This window comes from Catharus ustulatus, chromosome 9 (assembly GCF_009819885.2).
Source record: "Catharus ustulatus isolate bCatUst1 chromosome 9, bCatUst1.pri.v2, whole genome shotgun sequence".
In the NCBI taxonomy this organism is placed as follows: Eukaryota; Metazoa; Chordata; class Aves; order Passeriformes; family Turdidae; genus Catharus; species Catharus ustulatus.
In genome coordinates, this window is record NC_046229.1 from 32,950,780 (window position 1) to 32,977,164 (window position 26,385).

A 26,385-nucleotide genomic window follows, 5' to 3' on the forward strand; every position below is an offset into this window, starting at 1 on the left:
CAAATCTTTGCTCCTTTCTTGTGTTCATTGCAGTTTCTCCAGTGCAGAAAGAGAGGGCTGAATGTGTGGTTCTCTGAAAATCGTTGTTTCTGAGGCAAAGGGCTCTGAATGCTGCTGCCTGCCACATACCTCAGGGAACATGAGCAGTTACCAGTGAACACTTTGAAATTTTGGTGCCTTGCCACTTCATTATCTCTGAATTTTGTTGGCTATACTAAAAGTGCTGTGAAAGAGATCCACACAGACATTTTGCAATGCAACTTCCCTTGAAATTAGTCTCCCAAGAACTATGTGATACCTTTTTCAAGGAAATGTTCGTTCTTTGCTATCTGCCTAAAGGTTATGGTCTACATGTTCTAAACAATCCCCAACAGAGAAGATGCAATCAGTCTTGGCCAGACCCCACTGAATGCCTACAGTGGCATGTGGAAATTCAGCTGAGTCCAGCTAAGAGCGAGGTTGTCAGGAAAATAAAGGCAAAAATAATTACACTTTTAATGTGTTCATGTGTTCACATGAGCACAAAGCAGAGCTCCTCATACTACTGTTGCCAAGCCTGAGCTGGGACCTAATTCTGTTAACAATACCTGGTCCAGATCATTCCGTAAGGCAATTTTGCTTGTTACAAGCTCATGGGCAAGGTCATCATTCTCCTGCTCCAGCCTCATGCTTGCTTCTTGGAGCCTGCGGTTTTCCCTCTGTGGAAAGAAAGGGACAACCAGGAAAGGAAGTTAATCCTTATAAAGAGCAATGAGCATGTCCATGGTGTGTGTAAAACACTGAAAAGGCAAAAGTGCACGTTAAGACAGGAATACTGCTCTGGGAAACAACAGTGAATTAAGCCAGCAGTGCAAGTGCAGCTATTCCACTTACATCCCACTGGTTTGTGTTGTGTAAGGGATACACTGATTGTAGTGTTTCCCTGTCAGAAGTAAACACTGACCTCTCCACAAAAGCACTTGGATTTGCTTGCTCATCTAAAGAAATCAGGCAGATAAAATCCCACCCAGCAGCAGTGAACAGGGACCAATTAAGGAGTTACTCATAATAATGCCTCCAATCAAAGTAGAAAACTTTCTTGCTCCACTTTACAAAATTCTGTCTTCAGGGATCCATAAAAATAGTCCAGTTTGTAGGTGATGCAGTGCCAACTTCCCATCTTCTGCAGGACCAGCAAGGAACAGCTCTTAGCAGGGAACTCCCTACAGCTCATAACATCCTGTATCACCATTTGTGCACTTCTCTGTAACTCATGCCAGTGACACCATTGTGTACGTTACAGTGCCAGCTGAAGAGGGAGCTCATCCCTGAGCACAGGCCCAGGACCTGCTGGGTGCAGTTTCAGGAACACAAAATGGGCAACTCAGAGGCTGCAGGCCCTTGCTTTACTGCCCTCCCTACCCAATCCACACAGGCAGGAATTACTATCTGGAGCATTAATCACAGAAGGTGAGTGAACAGGAGAATGAACAGCAATAATTCATGTCTTTCAGAAATCTTTGACTGTTGTTCTAGAGTTGAGAAACAGAAACATATTCAAAAGATGCCTATGGGTCAATGGACTTCCAGGGGTCAGCATCAAATACAAGCCCTCATTTTTAGAAGAACACAGCCTGGTGGGGCAGAGGTGCCTTCCTCCAAATAAATTTTAAGAGAAAAAAAACTGTGCTGGCTTTCTGTCATTGTGTATCTTCCATACCAAAACAGGCTTCAAAGGGAATCTCTGCATTATGGAAATTCAAGGAAAAGCACCACTTTCATATGGAAACTCATAGGTGGAAAACCAATAACCTATATGCTGACATCTTCAAAAATGACTTATTCTCACCTGAAAGGTAACTTATGTTCTCCAAAACAAAATAGTAAAAGTCCACATATATCAGTAAAAGTCAATGATATAGAGTAATATATATATATTAGCACTTAACATGTTTTTCAAGAGTTGTTCAGTGAATGCATTCCTACAAAATGCAATTTCTTGCATAAGTACATTATTCACCTGTTTTCACTTCTTCCTACTCACCAGCTATGCTCAGATACTTTTTTCTTTCTGAACTCTCAACTATGAAATTGCAATTTTCATTTCTGTTGCAAGCAGATTTTGCATGTTTGTCTTAAACAAAAATAGTAGCTCTAAGAGGATGCCAAAAAAGGTCTCTTCTGTGTGGGAACTTCCTCTGTGGCAGGAAGTGGAACCTCTACAAATTTTCTCTCCTTAATGTGACCCTATTGTGTAACTAGAATAGGCACTGCCCTGCACAGGGAAGTAAGTTAGTTTCCCTTCCAAAAGATCATACTTTGAGTAACTTGTTTTGTACAGAATCTAAATAAAATGCTTTTATTTTAACACAGTTAAAATAATCACTCCTAAAAGATACACAGCTTTGGGGATCTTTCTTATTTTAAATGCACTGTAGTCTGTTTGGGACAAGGAATTCTAGAAATGAAAGTAAAATTCTTCTGTAAACATAATATAAGCTTTAAAGTGTAAAACTAAATTGCAGTCAATAATAATAATACCAATAATAATCTCTAACACTATTTCATTCAGACCATCTTAGAAATGCTGATTTTTATAGACACGGCTCTGCTGGTTGTCAGTAAGTGACCTGAGTTCACCTAAAACTTGAGACCTGAGTCGGACCACGCTCTGCAGCACCAATACCTTTGTACAGGGATGTTGCTTAAAGGAAAAAAGCAGCAAATTCTTATGACTTTCACAAAATAACTCAGTTAGCTTTACCATTTTTGCTATGTCTTTGCCAAAAGCTTTAGTGTTTGCAAAGCAAGGCACGCAGTGTGAGGTTGAGAGTTCCTGCTTTGCATTCGCAGACAAGTGGGTAAGCAAGCTCTGTGCTTGGAAATGCACTATCCTCCTCTTAAACTAGAACTTGCATGGCACGTTGGTAGTGAGTAAAAGATCTCTTACCTTGGGCATCCAGTCAGTAGCTAAAAGATGTTTTTAGCTCATTCACCAAACTCTGAATGTCTAGCTGAGAGGTTCTCACAGGGCCAACTTTACTCTTCCTCCACCCAGGGCACTACGCCCGATTAGCTGGTTTGTCTTTTTCAGCTCCTCCCCCCAGATCTAACAGTGTAAAACTGCCTCCCTTCTCAGAAGGAAACTCTTAAGTCTGCCTAAGTCTAAATAAAGACTAACAGGACACAGTAAAGACAGAAAGAGCAAACAGCACTCTTCATGTGTAGCAAACTATTTCCATAGGCTGTGAAATATTTAGAGCTTTATGAAATATGCTCACAGTGACAAAGTTCTACAGACAGAGCTGGTCTGTTACAGCAGGACTCACATCAGAGGCAGCATTTTGTAACTGGCATCAGGCAACTAGTCAGACCTGCTAGTTGTCCCTGGTATAAACAGACAGCTTCCTGCCTCCTCTCCACAACACTAAATTTACTATGACAACCATTTCCTTCTGCTCAGTATTGCTCAGTTTCTACAGGCAGTAAAATAATAGATCCCTCTTTCCCAAATTCCTCCTCCTGGTTACAAAAGGTGGCTGTTGAACTCAGGTTAGCTTTTAAAAGGAGGATACTGCATTTCCAAAGAAGACAAACAATGCTAATACACACAAACACAAATCAACTTACCTCCGGTAAAGTCAAAGACCAAATACTGCTTTCAATCATTGGTGTAAAGACAGTGAAAACAGGATAGAAATAAATTTCTAATAAAGAAAAAAAAGTTGCTTATTCTTCATTGCTTTTTGTTACGAGTTTTAGAGAGATATACTCCCATCACACTCTGGGTGGAAAGAAGACGGCAAACTTGGAAGCAGTAGGCAAGCCTTAGGATGACTAAAAGGCTGAACTCCACCCTCTGCTCCCTTCCAGGCTGCACCAAGGAGCCATTCCTGAGATTAGTGGCCATGATGCGTCCTCTCTGTGCTGTATTCAAGTGAGGTGTAATGAGTCACCAACCTCGTTAAGCAATTCTCTTTCTGTTCAGCACCACCCTGAGTTTGGTAGAGTTAGTTTTCTTCACAGTGGTTAGTAGGTTTTGGGTTTGTGCTGGAAAAGGTGTTGATAGGATAGAGACGGTTTGGTTATTGCTGAGCAGGGCTTGCACAGAGCCAAGGCATTTTCTGCTTCTTGTACCTCCTCACCAGTGAGGGGGCTGGAGGTACACAATGAGCTGGGAAGAGACACAGCTGGCACAGCTGATCCCAACTGACCCCAAGGGATAGTCCAGACCATCTGGCACCATCCTGAGTATGTAAAGCAGGGTGAAAAAAGAAGGGGGGACCTTTGGAGTGATCGCATTTGTCTTCTCAAGTCACTGTTATGTGTGATGGAGCCCTGCTCTCCTGGAGATGGCTGAACAACTACCTGCCTGTGGGAAGGGGTGGCTGAGTTCCTTGTTTTGCTTTGCTGAGCACAAAGCTTTTGCTTTACCTACTGAATTGTCTTCATCTCAACCCACAAGTTTTGTCACTATTACCCTGGTGATTCTCTCCCCCATCCTGCATGTGGTGGAGTGAGCAAGTGGCTGCAGTCACGTTCTGGATGTGAGCAAACTAAGGTCTTCATAAACCCAATGGAAAGAGCTCTTGATATTGGAGGAGCTCCAAAGGAAATCCTGTGAACCTCCATCTAGAAACACAAAAAGTTTTTACAGGAAGTGATGCAGGAAAGCCTCTCATGGTAAGCAACACAGAGGCTCCAGGAGGCAGTTGTGTTTTCTGTTTGATGACTCTGGAGAAGCATTCCCCAAAGTGTCCCAGCACACTTTTTAAAGAAACAACAGACAAGGTCCCACAACAAAAGTCATCATGATTTTCCTGATGGTTAACATTCAGTTGCCACGACTGAATAAAAATGACCATTGTATTATTTTTGCTTCCCCTTCGAAACACAGAGAAGGCTGTTACAGAGAAGGCTATTATGTCCAAATTACACATTTATTCACGCAACTTCTCCATTGCACAAACTGGTCAACAGAGGAAAAGGTGGAACAGAACCAGCAGCATTTGCCTGCAAAACTCCAGCCCTTCTTTGTACAACTATATCCTCTTTATTTCTAAATCAATTCCCAGGCTGACTTCTGGAAATTTCTCATCAAGTCAACCCAAATCTTGTTACATGAGGCGTTCTCAAACACAGAAATAAAACTCCATAATATTTAGAAAAACATCAACCTGAACTCTGTTACTATTTTTTCTGCATATACAATTCACTTTTCTTCCTGGCTTCTATATGGAATTTGTAATTTATTTTAACTAAAAGTCATGACATTTGGTGACAAACAACAATTTAGAACATATTTTGCACCTTTAAAAAATCTGATAATTTGTTATAAGCAATGGAAAATAAAGTGAAAACATGTCCAGAACCTGCAGTTTTCCTAAATAATACTTGTAAACAGAACAAAACAAACACCAAAAACCATGGCACTCTTTAATACTGTTATTTTGGTAAATCAAATCTCAACATGTAAAATACCTGCTGGGTAGGAACCACTGTGTGTTTAACATAGCTCATGGGAGCACACGAATTTAACCTGTCAGGCAAACACGAATGGTTAATGGGCCAGAGAGTGCAAAACCAGCCCACCTACCTCTCTCTCAAGACCACCAAGGCATTTCCTCTGAGGGCTGTGTCATAGGGAGGTGTCTTACTCAGATATTCTTCATCACTGCAGCTCTCAAGTGCCCATGTCTCTGTGGGCCTGACAAATTTCTGCTGGTAACAAAAACTCTAAGAACTGTAACTAAAAACTATATACAGATGGAAACCTCTTTTTCTTCTTGACCCATATGAGGAACATTCTGCAGGGATGTCTACTCCAGTGATCCCATCCAAGAAACATCCCCTTCCTAGGCAGCAAAAACCTCACTTTTTTTTGGAAGAGAAACTGTAAAAATTATAAGGTTGCAGGACTGTGGGGCACAGCCCACAGAGCAGGAGCTGACAGCAGTGCTGTGCTTGTACGCAAGACTGGCTTTTGTCCTTTGCCAAGCCAAGCCTGGCTGGTGGAAGCCCTACAAAGGTGCTGCCCAAATGAAATGCATCTCTGACCATGCAGGCTGAAGAGCGTTCTCCTAAAGGACAAGCAAAAAACAAGGCTGGCTCTCCACATGCTGCCTGGGAGGATCCACACAAGCGACATTTTCTTGCTGCCCTTTGGAAATACTCCTGAAATGTCAGTTCCTACGAACCTCAATTTCACATATCAATTAAATCTAACAAACAAGACAAGGAACATTTATTTACAAGCATTTTTCCATAACACCCATCAAATGAAGAGTATGCCCAGACTTTGAAGTTATGGCAGGGACTCTCTAATCACAGATCCTTAAGAGGATCAGACCCAATCCAGCTTAATAAAAAAATCCACAATGAGTTTCAGAAGTGCAAGCCAAAACTCTGGGCTGTGATCTTGACTGTGATAGTGACACACATCAACAGTGGTCCAAGAGTCACTTCCTATATTCACTTCCTATATCCTTATTTCCAGCTTGGGATAATGTTCTTCACTGTCCATTCACCAGGATTAACTAGTTAATACAATTCCACCAAGCTTTAAAGAACCCTTATTTGTTTTCTAAGCATTATTTTAATTCCACGGTACTATAAATGAACCACTAGAAAAATACTTAAAAGCTGATCAGCAGCCAGTTGTGTTTTTTTCCAAGTAGGTCATACTTGCTATTGGCTCTCGGCAGCTACAGGCACTCCTAAGTCTCATAAACAATAAAATCTTCACCCTTTGACAGCAAAAAACCTACACGTAAAATATAATTTTCTCATGGACAAGTGCTTCTTTTTAAAAAAAGGAGTCAGTTTGACTTAGTACCTGCAAGTCTTCTTTGTCACATTTATGAATTAAGGTGCACACTCTCACCACAGATTTCCACTCTGTGTGATTCACCACGCCACACTCCTGGCAGACTCCATAACAACCACAATGGCACTTAACATATTAAGGCACAATGAAGAACAGCTGGAAAACACTACAAGGATATGTAAGAAATGTCAGTTCCCAGCTATCCTAGGCAGTGGGCAGTAAAGTGCTTCACCCCTGGCAGCTTCACCTAGAGCAAACTGAATTGTTCAAAACAAAGTGAGGAATAACCAGATCCTGAACACTCAGTAAAGTCTGTGCCCAGAGGCAGAGACTCTAGCACACAAAATTTATGGCAACAGAAAAGAGCTGTGACAATGAAAACAAATACATTGTAAAGATAAGCAAAGCTGACCCAAAAGTGAAGAACTGTTCTTTTCAAGTGAACTATCAAGTTATCATATTAACAACTGAACCTTATTTCTCTGCTCCTTTAAAGAGGAATATCCATCACTATTAATTCTATTGCAGTAGTACTTCAGGACCCCAGGAGAACTCTGGGTCCCACCATAATAGGTATTATCTTAACAAAAAATTACTGAAGCTTGGTATAAACAGGAATGAATAATAAAGGGTCACATCAGCCAAGGAAGAGTTCATCTTCCAAAGTCTCTGTGGATGCCACTGCACACAGCTTGCACTAGAACAATGTTTATTTTCTCCTTTCTGTGTCTGTAGCTGAATCACCCTTTATTTCTGCAGCTCATGAAGATCTCCCGTAAAAGTGCAACAGCAGGAGAGTTACCTACAAACATATAAACTGAAAGAAGAAAAATATTATATGTGGCTGCTCGCAGATGTCTTAAGAGTTACAAATCGTAATTGAAATATTATTGGAAAAAAAGACTAAGCCCACAGTTTTAAAGTGCTTATTCAAGAAAGGGGATGAGTTTGCCTTCACCTCCCTGAGGCCTACATTGGCACATCCCAGAGAGGTGAGCATGTTATACACACCTGTGCTTAATTGCTGGAGACAGCTCACTACTCATGGGATTCACCAAATTCCCATACAGCATCTCCCTACCTTATATCTGTCCATAGGATCTTCCTGCTGCAGCTGGCTCTCTCGCATTGCTTGGTATTCTCTCTCATATTTCTTCAGCTTTTTCGTTGGCACCTGTGGAATAGATTCAGGAAACAAGCATTTAAAAATTAGAGGAATGCTGGAAAGGCTGACCGAAAGCTCTCCCTACAAACAGGAAACTGAGGAAGTGCTGGAAAGCTGCTGCTGAATAAAGTCTCTCCCCAATGTCCCCTCTCCCCTACTCATTAAGCCATGTCAAACAGCTCACATTGACAAATCTTTCTGTGCCCACTGCTGCTAATCATTCAAACATTTAAAGGGAAACAAAAGTGGAGACATTTTAATAAGACTAACAATAAGAAAAAAAGCACAAACATGTGGGAGAACAGGAAAGAGAAAAACACATTTTGATACATATGATTCACCAAAACAATGCTTTAGCAAGACAACTGTTAGAAGTGAGATGAGAAAAAAGGAGTGCTGATACAAAAGGACTGGACAATTCCCTGGGGGAGATCCAAGTAATGGTTTTTGTTTCAGAGCAAGTATTAAAGTCTAAATTACAGCCTGTGACCAATGCCCTCATGAAGTCTGGCATCAGAGCCTTCCTAGGCACCAATGGAAATGCTGCAGTGCAAAAGAGTGGAGAGGTGGCCCAGAGAAATCACAAACAAATTTGGTAAACAGCCATGCAGAAAGATTAAAAGCCAGGCTGCTTGATCCTGGGAATGCTTCCACTTCAAACACTAATCAGAAGGAGCCTGTGTTCTTTTAAAGAAAGTATGGAGGTCCTCTGCTTTCCCTTTACCTTTGGTTGGGTATGCAGTGCTCCCATCTCTCCCTGGACTTCTGACAGCATTATTCAGGTCATATACTGGCAGTTGGAGATATTCCTAATGCCATGTACCATCATGACTATAAACACAGGCTTTTCCTTGATCTGTCATGCAGATATTCCTATTGCCTATATTGATCATGTTTAGCTGCCTCCTGCTGTGAGAACATGCCACTGTCACATTGCCTTAGGGCAAAAACTACTGCCAGTAAACAGAGATATGAGTTTCTGTGTAGTTTTGGAGTTGTTTTCTCTTTGCTAGTTTTCAGCCCAACACTTCTTTGCTCTGCCAAATACCCAAAGGGACCAAGCAAGTGCTCAGTGTTGCTGCAAAGGGAGCTGCAAGTAGCAAACTTGAAATCCATGATCTGCAAAGCACTAATGAAGTAGCACCAATTCCCACAATTACTGATGGAATCTGAAATCAAGCCCCTAAAGCAAACAAAGAGAAAACAGTAAAGATAAAAACATGAAGTACATTGGGCAAGCATACAAGAAAATTTCACTTTGATGACACTTAATAGGGCAAAACACCATGAAACGGAAAGTGAGTAAGAGATCCTTTTATACATTTCAACTGAATAATCCTCCTAACACAAATCCAGACAGCTTTGTTTTGGCTGCAGCCTGAAACTGTTGAGGCTACTTAATAATCGTAATAAGAAGAAATCATTTCATTATAGTGTTTTAAATTAAACAAACCCATCACACATCTGGAGCCTGATCCATCCCCTCCTTTCACCAGAATTGCTGCACTTTCATTTAGAGAACCAGATCAAGGCTCCCTGGCTGAGGTATGATAAGGACATCCTCCAAACACAGTTCTCAGGTTCTGTTGAGTGGAGTTTTGTACTCCAATACGCAATCACCAGGAAATAAAGATGAGAGAGATTTTGTGGTACAGCGTGGCAAAAAGCGACAACACAGGTGTAACCTGATGATCTCCGTTCAACTGAGGATCGTTATGATTCTTGATGCTTTTCATTGAAACCTTTAAAGTGCATATAAGAACTAAGTTTCCTAGACAGGGAGACAGACAAGACTTACTCACACAACCACATGACTGCTTCAGTAAGAATCCTGCCATCTGAAGGAACAACAGATGTAAGACAGATTTTGTGTCTGTGCGTGTCAGTAGGGAGGTAAGAGTGGAAAGTGAAGGCAAAAATTGCACAGTAACCATACTTTACCCCCCTATGCTTATGTGAGTAGTGCTGCCTGCCTTAGCCTGGCACTTGCTGTTGGGGGCTTCCTCCACTTGCAACTATCAACCATTTCTTAATGCCTGCTAATTCATTTCATCACCCTCTTTCTATATGGTCTCCTTACTTGCCTATATTTCAATTCACAACTGTGAGCAGGACCACCTATGGGTCCCTGGGACCTTGCAAGGCATCAGCTCCTTCGTTCAGCACCACAGGAGCCATCCACAGCCATGGCCTGGGCTTAGGGACGGCCCATGTACCTGGCACACTCTCCAGCAAGGAAACAGCACAGCAACACTTTCTTAGGAATACTGACAGTAAATAATGCCTGAAACAAGCATCAGATCATGCAAGCATCAGGTGTGACATAGAAAGCAGCTTCCAGTTCTTTGAAAGATGATACTGGCTGATGCATGTTAGTATCTGTTTGTGCTACAAATCTTGTCCTTACTGGGAAATACCTAAAAACAGTGAAAGTCTATCTTAGGGGGCTGGGGGGAACTCCAACCAGAAACCAGTCCATACTAATCCACCTATCTTGTAAAATAGAAACTGGAGTAATTATGCCCAAGAACTTTGGCAGGGACTACACTATTACTGTCTATTCAACCACATTTCTCAAAGGAGTTTGATAATTTATTACAGCACTTTCTTCTCCTGAGTATACACTAATAAATGGAAAAAAAAATTTAAAAGCCCATTCCTATATTTCCCAATTTAATTCCCTGAAACAGTTTGTGAATTCATCAAGGGATTTCTCAGTAAGCATTTTCACAAGTGCATAATGCTAGCTAATGCTTCAGTCTTCATGGACTGATCCTGAAAAAAGTGCTCATAAATTCTCTGTAAAAGCTTCTGCAATAATGATTCCCTTTTTCTTTCTTTAGCACCATGAGGTATACTGGTGGTTATCAAATTTAAGACACTCTTACAGTGTATAAACATTCCTCATAGTTGTTTATATCAATATCTCATCTCATTGAGTTGTTTTATTTTATTGCCTTCAAGTTTAAAATCATGTTATAAGTAGTTGCATGTAGGGAAACAGCCATGCAGAGTATCTTCATAAAACATCCACACAGAAGAACTGAACAAGCAAAACCTCTTTCTGAAAAAACACAATCACACCAAATGCTTGAAGGACTGACTGCAGCAGGGTAATATGTGGAAGGTGAGAAACAAAACCACTTTGGTTTTAGCTGCCCCTGTTTAGACAGGGCTGGAGAGATTGCTTCAATTCCTCAGGCAGTCCTGTGCATGGACAGTGTATCCATTTTCTCAGCTTCAGGAGACCTTCCCTCACTCTGTGATTTGTTTAGCTGTTTACAGGCATTTCAGCCTGACCTTGCTGGATTCATAAATCACACCGATGACTCCTTTCTCCCAAATGTTTTATTGTTCTAATGCAGCTGGAGAACTCAGAGGAAGCAGTTATCACTGTGTTCATTTGACAGCCAAGGAAATGGAAGCAGAGACGGAAAGCGATTTCCTGAACATACTGCAGAGAGCCAGAGGCTGATCCAGATAGTGAAATCCTATTACAGTAATTTCACGATTATAAGCTGCACCATTTTGAATAAAATTTTGGTGCGAACCCAAAGTGCGGCTTATAATCAGGTGCGGACAATATATTGATGAGGTTCAGAAATTTGCTAACCCGGAAGCGTGAGCCTGCACAGCCCAGACCCGAGCTGGAGCCTGCCCGGCCCCGGCAGGAGGGTGGAGGGGCCGATCTGAGCCTGCATGGCCCTGGCAGGGAAAAGCGGGGCCGATCTGAGCTCGCCTGGCCCTGGCAGGGGAAAAGCGGGGCCCATCCGAGTCTGCACGGCCCCAGTGCAGGAAAAGCAGGGCCGATCCGAGCCCACATGGCCCCGAGCCGAGCCAGTAAACTCCACGATCCTGCGATTCTGTTACTAATTGACAACTTTGTGAAAGTTGCACAGGGATCCTCGCTGCGAATGAAAGTGCAGCTTACAATCCAGTGTGACTTATATATGGAGGAAAAACGAAACATTGCCGACACCCCGGAAGTGCAGTTTATAATCAGGTGCGGCTTGTAATCATGAAATTACTTTACTTGATTTCTGATTTCCAGCACCACCACAATGCCAAACTGAGCAGGGAATCTCTTTCCCAGCTCTCCACTTCCTTTCTCTACCTATCACTGCAATAACACTCCAAAAATACTCTGTCTCACCACATTAACAATGTAGCCAGTATTCTCTAATCTCCTCATTTTAACACTTTGTCCTCTCTAGGTCTTGCCTCTATTAAAAGAAGAAAGAAAAGAAAGAAAAAAGCCAATGAAGAAAGTGTGCAGTGCTTTCCTTTCTCATTCTTTGAAGCAAGTGACATAATTTTCTGCTTCACTGGCCATGGATTTGCTTGGTAGTTTCAAACTGAGGCGGGGGTCTTGCACCCCTCCAAAGGCAAGCCTCCCGAGCCTGCTTTGAGTGAGCATTGACAATGACCACAGATACCAGTGCAGCCCAGCCTCCCTTTTATTCATCCACCACACACCTATGGTGCTGTGATCCCCAGCACAAGCCCAGACTCTTCCCACTGCTGCACAGCAGGACCATTTCCAAGCGGAGGTGATGCCTGGGAGCCTGACTCAGCCCCTGCTCACAGTCACAAGTACCAAGTGCAAAAGGCTCTCACAAAACTGCAAAAGTGACCCTTTTGAGGAGATGGAAGTTACACTTATGTGTACTTCATTTTCTTTACCTTATGATTTAAAACAATATCAGAAGAAATTTCACAGAGAGGCTTGGTTCTTTGAGTGTCAGATGAAGACTGTGAGCTTTAAACAGAAGCTCAGCAGATTAGCAATAAAAAAAAATCACACGCATCATCTTAGTTCACACTCAAAGTTGTACCATTTTGTTCCAGTTAATACTTTATATTAGAAATACAACTACATCATGTTCCAGGAAGGAAGTGGCTCTATTTTAAAGAATACAGTTCTATTTAAGTACTTTATTAAGCCAAATGAAGGTTTCAGTGTAACAAAATTAGATGAAAAAACCAACTTGGTGCTACTCATCTGTGCAGTCATGGACAGGTGTATTATCCTTTCCTTAAAATGTGGTTAGCCAAAAGCAATGAAGACTATCATGCCATATCTGTGTAGGAATAAGGCTCAGAAGCAGATAAAGCCATTTGTTTTCCTCCCATGAGGAGGCAGTAATGAAAAAGAACAAACCCCAGAGTACTATGCTAACTAACAGATTTGTCTCCTGGACTAGACTTCAAAGGAGGTGAATAGGATATTGTACTTACCTATTACACAGTATAATCTAAACAATTGTATCTCCAATGAGATCTTAGCCATAAGCATGAAATCTGACAGTGAAAATTGTAATTTCTCACGAAACTCTATTTGGGATGGGTATTCTGCACCGAAAACTTGCAGCATCTATTTGTAAAAATTAATGTAGAATTGACATCAGCTGCCTAAAAAGAAACCCCAGGCTGGAGCACAGTTTGAAGAATTCCCATCTCTCCTTCTATGCAGGGAAGGTCTCACTGGCAACAGGCAGTTTCACCACCAGTTAGAAAGCTTTGGAAGAGCCCTCCTCCAGTGTTTTCATTAAGCTACAATATCCCATTCATCCCACACATCCTGCATTCAATCCCACACTGTAAAGCTCATTCAGCACCATCTGATCCCTGGTTTTAGGGCACAATAAAAGTCCCAGCTGTCAGATGCTATTTTACCATCTAAGCTGGAAGGAAGGAGCTGTTTCCTGAAATTCCTTGGAAACATACATGGTGTTGGAGATGTCCTGCTAAATGCATGCCTGAGCATCTGCTGCAGAACAGCATCTCTCCACCTTGTGTATTGAAACAAAACTGAGAGAAATGCACTTTTACATCAGCAAAGTAGCTCCACCCAAGCATACCTTCCATGCAGGGGGAGATGTTTCTTCTTGCTGCAAGTCATCTCCTTGCCACCTCTGTACATTTAAAAATTCTTGAAGAGAGTCATCAGGATAACAGAAAGCCAGCCTGAAAGGCAGCTGAAGGCAAAGGAAACCAGCATTGCCATGAATTTTGTTTAATTTCTCCACGTTACTCCATTACCAAAAGGTCTCAATTGCAATGGCCCATTCAAAGGAATTTATAGAAACAAGAGAAAGGCAGGTTGCAAAATTTACAGAGCACCTGCACTGTGATAAATCTCAGGTCAAACCAGCAGCAGCAGTGTCAGTGATGCCGGATCATTTCCAACACCAGGTCCTTTTGTCAGATTTTAATCTCTACAGTGTATTTCCATTCATGAAAATCCACTGAACCAGATATAGCCTATAATTCTTCCACAGCACTGTTGTTTAAAGATCTGCTTAGTCAGGCTCAGTTAGCAAAGCATTTACAGTAATTTCACAACTATAAGGCGCACCCTTTTGACGAAAATTTTGGTCCGAACCTGGAAGTACGCCTTATAGTCCGGTGCACCTTATATAATGTACAAAGTTGCAAAATTTGCCAACCCAGAAGTGCAAGCGGGGAGAGCTGTTGGGGGAGCCAGCGGTTCGGGCTCCCAGCATCCCGGCGTGGCATGGGATCCCAGCACCACGGCGTGGCACGGGCTCCTGGCTTAGCCGCATGGCAGAGTTGCCCGGCACCACGGCGTGGCACAGGCACCTGGCACAGCGGCGGGGCACGGGTTCCAGGCACCCGGCACCAGCAGTAGCCCCGAGCAGCGCCAAGGCCGCCCGACACTGAACCAAGCCAGTAAACCCTGCGATCGCACAATTCTGTTACTATTTCGTTACTTTGTTGCACGCGGCATAGATCCTCGCTTCAAAAAATAAGTGCGCCTTATAGTCCGGTGCGCCTTATATAATGTACAAAGTTGTGAAATTTGCCGACACCCAGAGGTGTGCTTTATAATCCGGTGCGCCTTATAGCCGTGGAATTATTGTAACTAAAAGTTGAGACAGAGAGATGTTCAATAAACTCCATTGTACAGCAGTACTGCAAAAACACAGGAAAAGAGAATAGAATTTGGATTCCCTGTAACTCCAAACACCAATGTGTACATTTACACTGACCACAGTGTTTGTGTTTGAGAGACTGCAGGGGAAGCTGCATCTAAGAAAAAGGGCCAAGGAAATGCTGTTCTGCCTGCGGAAGACATTTTTCAGAATCCCATCATTTCCACTTTGACATATGAAAGGTTTATTATCTACTTCAAATTACTTTGTTTTAGTAGAGAAGAGACACCCTGAGTGGCTGAAAAGCAGTGCTTGGAAATGGCTGATTATTTTCTGTACTTGCAGCTGATGTATCACAGTTCCACGAGACAGATACAGATAAGGTCTGCAGCAGTGAGACACATACCAGGAAAGGTGCCAGATCCACTGTCAGCCAGCACACGGTTTGCATTTCAATGGCTCTGGTCAACATTTGTTCGTCAACAATTCTTCAATCGGTGAAGGACACCAATATCAGAAACATTCCAGACGGAAAATATCTGCTTACAGGTCTTTTTTAGTATCTGCCCTAACTTAAAGAATGCCTGAACAATGAGACCTCAGCCACTGAAGACTATCCAGACTTGTATATGCCACAGCCACAGGGAGGACTGGATAACTGGGAGAGTGACACTACCCAGCCATCTAAGCCAAGGCTCTGCTCTTGGCTCTAACACATTTCCTATGAGCAGCAGCTGTTTTTCCAGCAAAGGATTTATTCATCAGTTCGCACCTCATAAACATAACAGTGATTCCAAGTGATTCGCTGCCTTACATACACAACCCTTTTGATATACAGCAATTAAAATTGAATGTTTTATGTCTCCTTGGTGACTGTGCGAAATCCAACTCTTAGCTCTCCTCACCAACAGTGTACAATTCATTCTGACTGAGATCTAACCCATGTCCACAACAATTCCAGAGCTTTGGTCACATTTCTTAGCACATCGCACCAAGGGAGGAGAATGACTGGCAGACAGACACACAGAGCCTTCACCACAATCCGTGTGACAACAGAATCAGACATTCAGGAGAAAGCACCAAGTAATTTTCTTGCATCACATAGCAAGGAAACAGCCTCTCCCAGCTACATGGTGTTAGGGTTCACTTCCAACCTTCTTTATTCCGGAACTAACACAGACCTACAGTACAACAGTACAGACCTACAGTACAACTTCCAACACAAGGCCAGCAGCTTATCAGTGCCAAGGTTCAAACTGTGGTTTTACCAAGGCTTTACTGTAAAACCCATCTCATTCAACACAATTAGTCCATAGAGGGCGCAGCTTTCAGCTAGTAACTCCCTGGCTCAATACATTTTCTGAAACCTGCCATGAGACTAGTAAAACCTGTTGTCTGCAAGACAAGGTTCTGATTCTGCTGAGTGACTGAGCCACATCTTGTCTCCTGCCACACTCTGTGTCCAGCACAAGATGAAAAATAATCTGCTTCCTGAGATGGAGGATGGGTACTAGATGTTAACTCTGAACCATACACCCAGGGAGTCAAAGAACCTTGCAGTATTCTGTGGATACACATTCTATGTGTTAATATTATTTTAGATCAACTCTGAGTCACAGTATCAAAAAAATTCGCATTTGCACCTTTAAAATTGGCATCAGGTTTCTCTGATGCATGTAGAAGCCCTTGATGTTCAAACCTGTCATTACTTTGATCGATATTTCAAACCTACAAGTTACAAAGAGCAATTACTTCTTAGTGCATTACTTCACTAGCAGAAAATAGATGCCTTTTCTATATTAAAACTGAACCATTGTGGACCTGTTAGAGTGGGTCCAGGAGACCAAGGAGATGCTCTGTGGGCTGGAGCACCTCTCCTACGAACACCAACTGAGAGAGCTGTGGTTGTTTAGTCTGGAGAAGGGAAGGGTCTGGGGAGACACTAGAACCCTTAAAGGAGCTCCTTTTAGTGCAACAACTAATCCATGCCCTGCTCCATTATCTCACAGATCCTTCATATGCCAAGAAGGTTCCCTCTACACCTTTAATGGGGCTTCAGGTTTTGCCTTATGTTGCTTCTTTTGGTCTCTGCACCTGCAGGATGTCTTAGCACAGAGCTGGCAGTGGGGTGGAGGAACAGCAGGGCCATTTAAAATCACTATTTGGCCATTGATGTGGTTTAAGCACCTGCCTGAGAGTATCTATGGGGATGGGACAGCAAGCTGCACAGCCCATCAGTCTCCAGAAATATAAAGGTGCTGTACCAGTTTCCCAAACCTGTACATACAAGACTGCTGTGGGTTTGTTTTTTATCAAATTTTCTGCTGCCTTCCCTGCCCTAGCTGTGGTTCTACCACTGCACTAGCACTACCTAGCCACCACTACCACATGCCACTTCGCCTGTGCACAGACCTGTGCTTATCCATCACGTTTAGCTGAGACCCTGTCAGGCTCATCAGTTACCAATGGACTCCAGACTTGCCACTTTATCATCCAGCACAGAACACCTCAACTATACCTTAAGCACTGACAGAAGCAAGGAGTTTGTCAGGCAGGAGGGGCTGAAAAAAAAAGATTAAATGCATCCATGCTGCCAGCTTCAGCAGGAAAGCCAAGCTGCTACCACTGAAGGGAGCATTGCAATGGAAAGAGCTCCCACAGAGAAAAAGTAGACATCTCCTCTGGGAAACAAAGGCAGCAAATTGCCAGGAACATCTGGCTCCCACAATTCTCACCCTTGGGTACCAGCAGCAGCAGAGAAGCAGCAAGTCATCTTTTTTCCCCCTGAGCTCTCTGTCCTAGTGCTGTCTGTTCCTCATTCCTCTGGCCATGGAAAGAATGAGACCCTTGGTTCTGAGATAACTGGATTCTTGTTATCCTGTTCCAGTGTTGCCTGACCTGCTCTGGAAGTTCAGCCTGAGTGTGGACAATCTGTGTGCTCATTCTTGCCCATGCACTGTGGTCTCCAAGGTAACGGACAAGTAATACACAATATCTTACTTGATATCGTAACTTGGGATTATTTTGGCAACTCTGCCTTGAAGGAAAAGCACAACAATATATAACAAAGCATTGCCTTGGCACAGCTAGCATCCTGCTCTAAATTAAACCATTTGGATTTCTCTAGAAGTCCACAGCTCTACAACATCAGCAACCAGCATGACCAGTACTCCAGTCAACACAGATGACTGGTTTTTGGTGAGCTCATGTTGACACAGGTAGAAGGAAGAAATAAAGATTAAAAATGTATTACACCGTGCATGAAAGCACAAACCCAACAGGATAAAACCCACTGAAATACATTTTCCAATCTCAGCACAAAGTATGGCAAATTCTTCTGAGAATCGGGTTCAAAAAGAAGGAAATTTGTAGCATACATTGAAGACAGAATATTTGTAACTAATATTTACCTGCATCTTCTTCTTAATTATTAAACTGGACTTCTATAAAGAGATAAACTGCCTTTTCACCTTGTTTCAGCACTCCTTTCAAAGTTCATGAACATACAGTAATTTCACGAACACAAGCTGCACCATTTTGACTAAGATTTTTCTCCCAAACCGGAAATGCGGCTTATACTCAGGAGTGGCTAATATGTGAATAATTTTCTGACATTTACAACCTCAGAAGTGCCAGCCAGAGTGCCGAGCCGAGCTGCTGCAAAGCCGGCATTTCGCGATTGTTACAAATTGTTACTGTGTTGTGCCGCGGGTGGAGCCTGGCTCCCTGCAGGCAGCACAGGGGGGCGGGGAGAGAGGCGGGAGAGCTCCCTCCTTCCCTCCTCTGCCGCAGCCCGGGGGAGAGACGGGGGGGCCCCGTGCTGCCATTGCCGCGGCCCGGGGGGAAGGCAGGGGCCCTGCGCCACCATTACCGTGGCTCGGGGGGAAGGCAGGGGCCCCGCGCCACCATTGCTGCAGCTCGGGGAGGCGCCGGGGGCCCCGCGCTGCCATTGCCGCGGCTCGGGGAGGAGATGGGGTGCTCCGTCCCCGCCCGCCGCCACAGGAACGGGGGGGGCTCCGTCTCTGCCTGCCACCACGGGGCAGCGCCGGGCCGTGGTGACCGAGCCCAGTGGCAGCGGCGGCTGGCCCCCAGCGGCCCTGCCGAGGGGCAGCGCCGGGCTGGGCCACCTGGCCCCGTTGGCAGCCCCGAGTGGGCCGAGCCTGCACAGCCCGAGCCGAGTCAGTAAACCCTGCCCTGCCACGGTTCTGTTACTATTTGACAACTTTGTTGCATGCGGGTCCTCGCTGCAAACAACAGAGCGGCTTATACTCGGGTGCGGCTTATTTATGGACAAAGAACGAAATATTTGCCAACACCCAGAGATGCGGCTTATACTCAGTGCGGCTTGTATTCGTGAATTTACTGTACTTGCCATATATAAAACCAAAAATACCTAGAAACCTACTTCAAATTTCTTCTCCAAAATGGGCTTGTAATGATGACAGAAACAAGTTGTTTCTTGAGTGCCCAGAAACACTTGCATTGATTTCCCCGAATTTTTTTAAAGAAAATGAGGAAGCTCATTGATGTCCTTCTTTTGAATGTTTCAAAATTCTATTGCTGTTTATAAAATGTGTATTTGACACATTGCTTAAAGAATTATTTCTTGATCCAATGACAATAAAAAGGCAGCAAGAAGAAATACATTCAGACATGAAGAGAAAATAAACAAAAAATAATACAGGTTATTATTTGGAAATTAAACAGTAACTCAAACTAAATGAAGAAAAAAAGTTCAAATTATTCTTTGAATTCCATTAGGCTGGATGGTATTCTAGAGGATATAGGAAAGAAGAGGATTTCTAAGTGTTGCTCAAATGAATTAAAAATTACAACTCAAAAATAATTATGATTCAGATGAGTCACAATGGTCCAGAAAACAGTTCAGCTCTAACCAGTCTGCAGGATTTTTTGCAGGGCAGAAGTACTGACAGAACAAGCAGAAGAGATATCTGGTCTGCTCTTGTTTTTTTTAGAGTAAATATTTAAAGCAGTAGAGATTCCCTTAGGCCAAAATCTTTGTATGGAAATAGCATTCAAGCACCACAAATCAACCCATCTGGATTACTTTGGTTAGCAAGTTGAAACCAAGAACCCACATAAATGCTTTGCAGAGCTGATAAGGATCTGGCTAAAAAACATCATGTTATGGACTGTAGGTCCCATTTTACTCTTTATCTAGAGATCTATCTGTCTACATTTGAAAAACAGAAGCCTGCCAAGGTGGGAACCTCCCTTGGAATGGAAAATATGACCCACTTCCCTCCAAATTATTATATCATTGAAATTATGGGGGTTTTCAGGCAAAGATATGGGAAAAGGAATAACAGTTCTTCACTACAATATATATATACATACATAACATGGCAAACAAGCAGCAGTAACAAGGAACAGAATGCAAAGTCAGTCTCTCAGCCACAGGCACTTTCCCCTTTGGTGCAGTTCTGGTTGCAGTCACCAGGGGGCACTGGTGGCTCCCGGCCAGGCAGGGGTGTGATGTTCCCCCACACCTGCAGGGGGCACTAGCTTGGCCGTGTCCCCCCATGCAGTGATGGTCGGCACAGCAGGAAGAGATGGAAAAGGGGCTTCCTTTGCAAACTCACAGCAGGCAGCTGGTCCTAGTGCCCCTCCAGATGATGAAATGGGCTCTAGCAGGTACCTCGGAACAGTGGCTGGAATGGTAGAGGTGGGCACATCCTGTGAACAAAGTGTAGCAAAATCTCCAGAGCCCTGCCAGGAGCTGCTGGGTGTCCAGGTGGGCAAGGGGTGTTGGGGGGTAAAAGTGTAGCAAAAAGACCCCAAAATCAGCAGGGTTGGGCAGCAGCAGCCAGGCTCCCATAGGCAGCTGGAAGACACTGCCTCCAGAGGGGGTCAGGGGTCAGTGTCCCCTTCCCACTGAGGTCGGTTGTCAAAAAAGTTCCCAGGTCAACAGTTGCTCTTGAGAGCAGAGGCTCACCCATGATAAGGTGACACAATGAAGAACAAAAACACTCTGCAGTGGCAGTGAATCCTCTGGACAGCAACAGCCTGGCACCAAAACCACACCTACTCCACTCGTAGCAAGCTACATTCTTCCTTCTCCTCTCCTCCCAGCCAAATGTTTTGTCTCTCTTAAGTATCATCGTTATCATCTCTTAGACAAAAAGTGGGAGAAAATTCCCTGAGAGAAAGAAAGAAAAAAAAAAAATCCCAACCTCCAACACTCTGATTAAAGTAACTTTACAGCTCTAAAAGTTTTCTCTAGCACTGGCTTCACTACCACATGAGGGATTTATTTTCTTAAAACCCAGACCCTCCAAGGAATATCCATAAATTAAAAAGTTCAGGGAATGGGTCAAAAAGCCATTGTGAAAGGGAATCATTATCCAGTGACAGCTTTCATTTTTGGTCAATGACATTCTGGGTCTTTTCTGGGCTTCATCAAAGATCCAGCACTATCAAACACTACATCAGTGGCCTGCAAGTGAAAGATATAATCCAACTAACAGAATTTGCAGATGACATATGGAAAGAAAGAACAGTGTAGAAAAGATGGAAACTACACATACATTCGAATTCTAGAAGTAGCTTCCTCAACTGAAACAGGTGACTTCAGACCACATGTTCACATGTGGTCTACATATACAGCTTAGAGATGGGATGTGTTATAGATGAGTACTGTGATGGTTGGCTCTCACAATTAAAGGATAAATACTATGTGTGTGTCAAGTTTTGTGGATGTATACGTTATTGTAATATATCCCCCATAGTACTCTTCCCCTCCCCCTTGAATTGTGGTCATCAGATAGCTGGGTAATCAGGGCATTTGGGGAGGGCCGGGTTTATACTACAGCTAACCTCCAATCAAGATGCAAGAAAGTAGTCTCCACCAATGGACGGCAGAGAAGGAGTTAAGCAACAAGACTTTGGGAGGGTCTGGGGCATAAAAGCATCAGAGCACATGATAGTATAGTCCTCTGCCCCCAGCACTGGTCTTTCTCCTTATCCAGTCCTTTGTTGTATTTTTGTTAAGGTTTAATAAACCTCTGAAATTCTAAAAAATTAGTATCCTTTCTCACAGGTAGAAACCCTGTGAGGAGACGGGAAAGACAGAGGATGAGGTAATAGGAGGCACATGGTGGGAAAGCCATGAGCTGGGCAAGGCCTAGCTCTTCCTCCATAGCCTCTCTCTCTTGCCTCACTATTTGATGGCAAGCTGACTAGAACAAACTTGCAATAATATTTCAATTTAATTATTTTTGAAAATGCTTATTGCATCAATACCATTGATAGCTCAGCCCCACAAACAGCTGCATTGGCACTGCTCAGGAGAGTAGTGTAGGACTGGGCATAAACACTGGTACAGAGAGAAGGCAGAAAATAACAGACCACCTTACTGCCAAAAATGTAAATCTACTCTCAGAGTCAGACTGCAGCAGAAAGGCTGATGTGAGCCCTGGGATGCACAAGGATGGGGAAAAGAAGCTGACCAGAAAAGGTCAACCCTGGATTGTTACTGAGATCAATACTGTAATACTGCATCTTGTCCTGGGAGATGCAGCTGGGAAAAAAAGCTGAAGAGAATGTAGAGCAGAGCCCCTGAACTGTTTGGGCAGTAAATACCTCACAGTGAGAGATGTATGAGCTCAGGATCCTCAGCACAAGGGGCCTGCTCCAAAGACAAGGCAAGAGGATTGGGACAGAATCTGGCAGCTTCTGCCCACAGAGGAGGGAGGGAGAGAGGTGAGACAACTCCTCCAGACAGCCTGGAAAGCAGGATCCCTCCTTGTGTTGAAAAGGAAAGAGGATTGTATCTGTGGAAAGAGTCAACTGTCATAACAGTAACCACTTAAACTTCCTTCCTCTGGCAGCAGCTCCAGCTACAGGAGATGGGCTTCAAAAGCTCAAGTGTTGCCAGGTACTCTGTACTGCCAGGCTCCACACAGGCAAAAATTAAGATTCAAAGAAAAAATGAGATTGGAAGGGCTCCAGGGGGCGCACGGACCAAGCTCCTGCTCAGGCAGAGGCAGGTTCAGAGCTAGATCATGTTGCACGCTGCTCCTGAAGGTCTCCCAGGATGGAGATGCCAGGGTCTCCCTGGACAGAACTGCTTTCCCTTGTTCTGAGCCAGAACTGACTCTCCTCCAAATTACGACCATTTGTCATAATGCAATGTCCTGTCGCTGTATGCCTCAGAGTTTGGCTCTCTGCTTTTCTAAGACCTTCTTTTAGGTGGCCAGAGACTGCAATTAGATCCCTCCTACGCTTCTCCTCCTTAGGCTAAGATGCCCCAATTCTCCCATCCTTCATCACACAATCAGACCCTGCCTTCCCATCAGTCTTTCATTCCACTCGCTTTAGCCTGTGAATATGCCTGGTCTTTGTGGGGGCTCAGGACTGGATTAAGGGAGAGAGATAACATTTCACTGACCCCTGTCTGTGCACAGCCAGCCTTGGGCACTGCAGTGCGTAGCTTATCCACCAAAACTCCCAGCTTGTACTCATGCTGTCCAGAGATTTAGACCCCATCCTGCAGACATGACGGCGTTTATCCTACTCAGGATTTTGAATTTGCCTTTGCACTTGCTTAACCTCGGCAAGCTCCTCTCAACCCAGCACTTACACTCCAGTTTCTGCCCCCTGTAAAACAGGGTGCATCCTCTTCTGGTGTCTTGGTCTGAAGATGTTAAACACAACCCCACTATCAAGCCCCAAAAATGTTCAGCTCCCTGCCATTTAGACTTCAACACATGGAAGACTATGTACTGCACTTCTCCTAGGCCTCCCAAGTTTTTCACCTGCTTTGTAGTTCACCCACCCACTCTAAACTCTAAACCTCCTCAGTTCAGCTTTGACGAGAAGCTGAGAGCTTAAAAATCTTATGGCAGGGTCTGCCAGTGTGGAACCACAAATTCTTTCTAAAAAATGGCTGATAATTCCCCCAAATAGAGAGCTAAACACAGCAAGGCAGGCAGGAAAATGGAAATACAATGAACCTTTCCACAAGAACGTCCTTCAGCTGTGGATTAAGAGGATTATACCACTTAGAATAGCATTTTTGTAACCTCTTGAGTCCAAGTTTTCTGCAGATAAATGGAGAATTGAAATTCCCCACAGTAAAGCTGCTCAATTCTTGCACAAACTACACAGTAGCCCACTTATATATGCTGCCCTCCATGTCTGTGCAAAGTAGTTTCAGAACAACTTGAAATTCTGAAAGCAAGACCACACAGCAAAACAACTGCATTTCATGGTCACATTGCAATACGACTAATTTTATTATAATATATGTCGGAGGATTGCTATTACACAGTGTAGCTTTGAAACACATTTAACAAAGCCTTATCTCAGATCATCCACAACCTGTTTGTTTAAGAGCATCAGAACAACATTATAAAAATACTGCTATGCTTTACAGTGAAGAACACAGCTAGAAGGGATGGACACAGATAATACAGACAACAGCAGATAATTCTGACTGTGCCCAAGTTCATGCCTATACAGCACTGGCTGTGTCAGAAGGTCACACTGGGCTGGCCTGAAGAAAAAGGAACCCACACAGCTCTCACATGGCCTGGTTTGGTTTCAGCATTAACCCTTTGTCACCTCATGTCATGACATGTGGCTCTCTGTGCAAGAGAGTCTCCTGTGCACCCCGGCCCATTGCACAACCCAAAGGAACTACAATGAGTTACTTGTAATGTCAGAAGCCTTCCAACAAGACCATCCCAGCCAGAGAATGAAAGTCTTTACAGAACATTTTTTTAAAAACTATTCTCTGCAATCTGAGCAGCGTAATAGAAAAGTTTTACAAAATAACTGCAACTGGATTTTGCAAACCCAACAAATGAATCCCAGATTGCAATATACCTGTGCTATTAATATTAACTCTTAGAATAAACAAAACATACACAAATCCTTCCTGCAGAATGTCCCTTGGTGTACAGTACACACCTTTGTGAAAGCTCATGAAATGACCGTGACTGTCAACACTATTTGCCCCAACTTATCCCAATAGTCAGCTTGTTCCAAAGTTAAATGTAGCAGCAGAGAATTGAAAGAAACTTTTTGAGCCATCAGGTCCTGTCCCTTCACAGCGCAGACTCTCATGCATTGTCTAGTCCTATCCTAATCCTGAGGAGAGCTTCATTTTAAACCTCTGCAGGTTGTTTGCATCATTATTTGCTTAGTTAATATCCTTCAAAAAGCAGATAAAAAGCAGTTAGGTGTTTCCTATGTAAGCCAAACAAAAACCATATTTCTTAATTTCTTTACTAGTACATAATGCACTGAAACATGGAATCCTAGAATGGTTTGGGTCAGAAGGACCTTAAAGACCATCTTGCTCTAACCCTCTGCTGTGGGCAAGGACACCATCCACTAGACTAGGATGCTCAAAGTCCCATGTTAATACACAAATATGTTAATACTCTTTGATTCCAGGGGGGGAAAAAGAAAGTTAATCAGAATAAACCCTTACAGTAAAGTAAATTAGTCAGATCTCCTAAATAGAAGTTGTTCTCTTTTTACTAGGAGATAAGTAGTTAATTCATAGAGAAATGTTTTTCACCTTATTTTCAGAGTGGCCAGAATCATTTGGAGATGCAACGTGGTGCTTTCACACCAGTTCCTCTGTCTCCTGGTCACTCACAGCTGATCCAACGGAATCTAGAGATTCACAACACAGTTCCTGTTACTCATGCTCTGCAGCTGCCAAGACCTGCAGAGGCCATCGCTGAGACCATCATGGCAGCAGTTCCCAAAGGTTTAAATTACAAGGTAAGCCACCATGAAAGGTCTTCTTACCACAGGGATTTTAATTCAGCAACTGTAAGTGCTAGCTCTAGAACACCCCAGCAGTTCAGGGCAGGAAGCTCCCAGGAAAACCCTGTGTTCATCATCCCTTGCTGAAAGAAACTCATCCTAAAATGCTCTCCCAGGCTCCGGTTAATCCTATTGCAACACCAAGATGGAGATCCTACTCTGGCCTTCCCGGAAAAGTAACACATGCTGCCACAGCAATCAGCTAAGGCAGAGCAGGAGGAAAGGCTGAATTAAGTGAAGTGAATTAAGGTGATACAAGTGAATTAAGGGATACAAAATACTTAAAAATATCCAGCAAGGGAAAAGCTTGTGACTGCTGATATGCTTGTTAAGCAAAGCCTGCTTGGAGCCCAGCCCTGAACCAGGTCATCTTAGAACACGGTTTTGTCTATACTGAATTTCTAGATTCATTGTCTAACTGTTGTAATGGACCTTGAAAACTCTGGCCTAAAAAGGGCTAGAGATGTTGGGCAGAATTCTGGTTTACATCCAGAGATTCAATGATCCTATGTGAGATGCAGGAAATGAGTTAATGTATCCAAGACCTCCTGAGCATGGAGAGGCAGAAAAATCCAAGTAGGAAACAAGCACAGAGACACTTTACACAAGACACAATAATGTAAATTTTCCTTTTCTGAGAACATCTTTGTTTGTCCCAGCAAAGGAACCGACTGCATACAAACACACCCAGCCCCAAATCTGCAAATATGAACATT

General features: G+C 43.4%; 1 protein-coding gene across 6 annotated transcripts in view; it reads right to left on the bottom strand.

Annotated features, from left to right (window-relative positions):
- RABGAP1L (RAB GTPase activating protein 1 like) overlaps positions 1–26,385 on the bottom strand; it is a 298,612-nt gene that overhangs the window by 10,751 nt on the left and 261,476 nt on the right. For 4 of the 6 annotated variants that reach the window (XM_033067687.1, XM_033067690.2, XM_033067692.2 and 1 more), the window contains 2 exons: positions 7,887–7,979; positions 588–698 (listed from right to left, as the gene is read on the bottom strand). In XM_033067687.1, coding sequence (XP_032923578.1) covers positions 588–698; positions 7,887–7,979 — 204 coding nt within the window. Of the gene's footprint in view, positions 1–587; positions 699–2,929; positions 7,623–7,886; positions 7,980–26,385 lie in introns of those variants that run through there. The other 2 variants (XM_033067693.2, XM_033067688.1) reach the window with 2 other exon arrangements.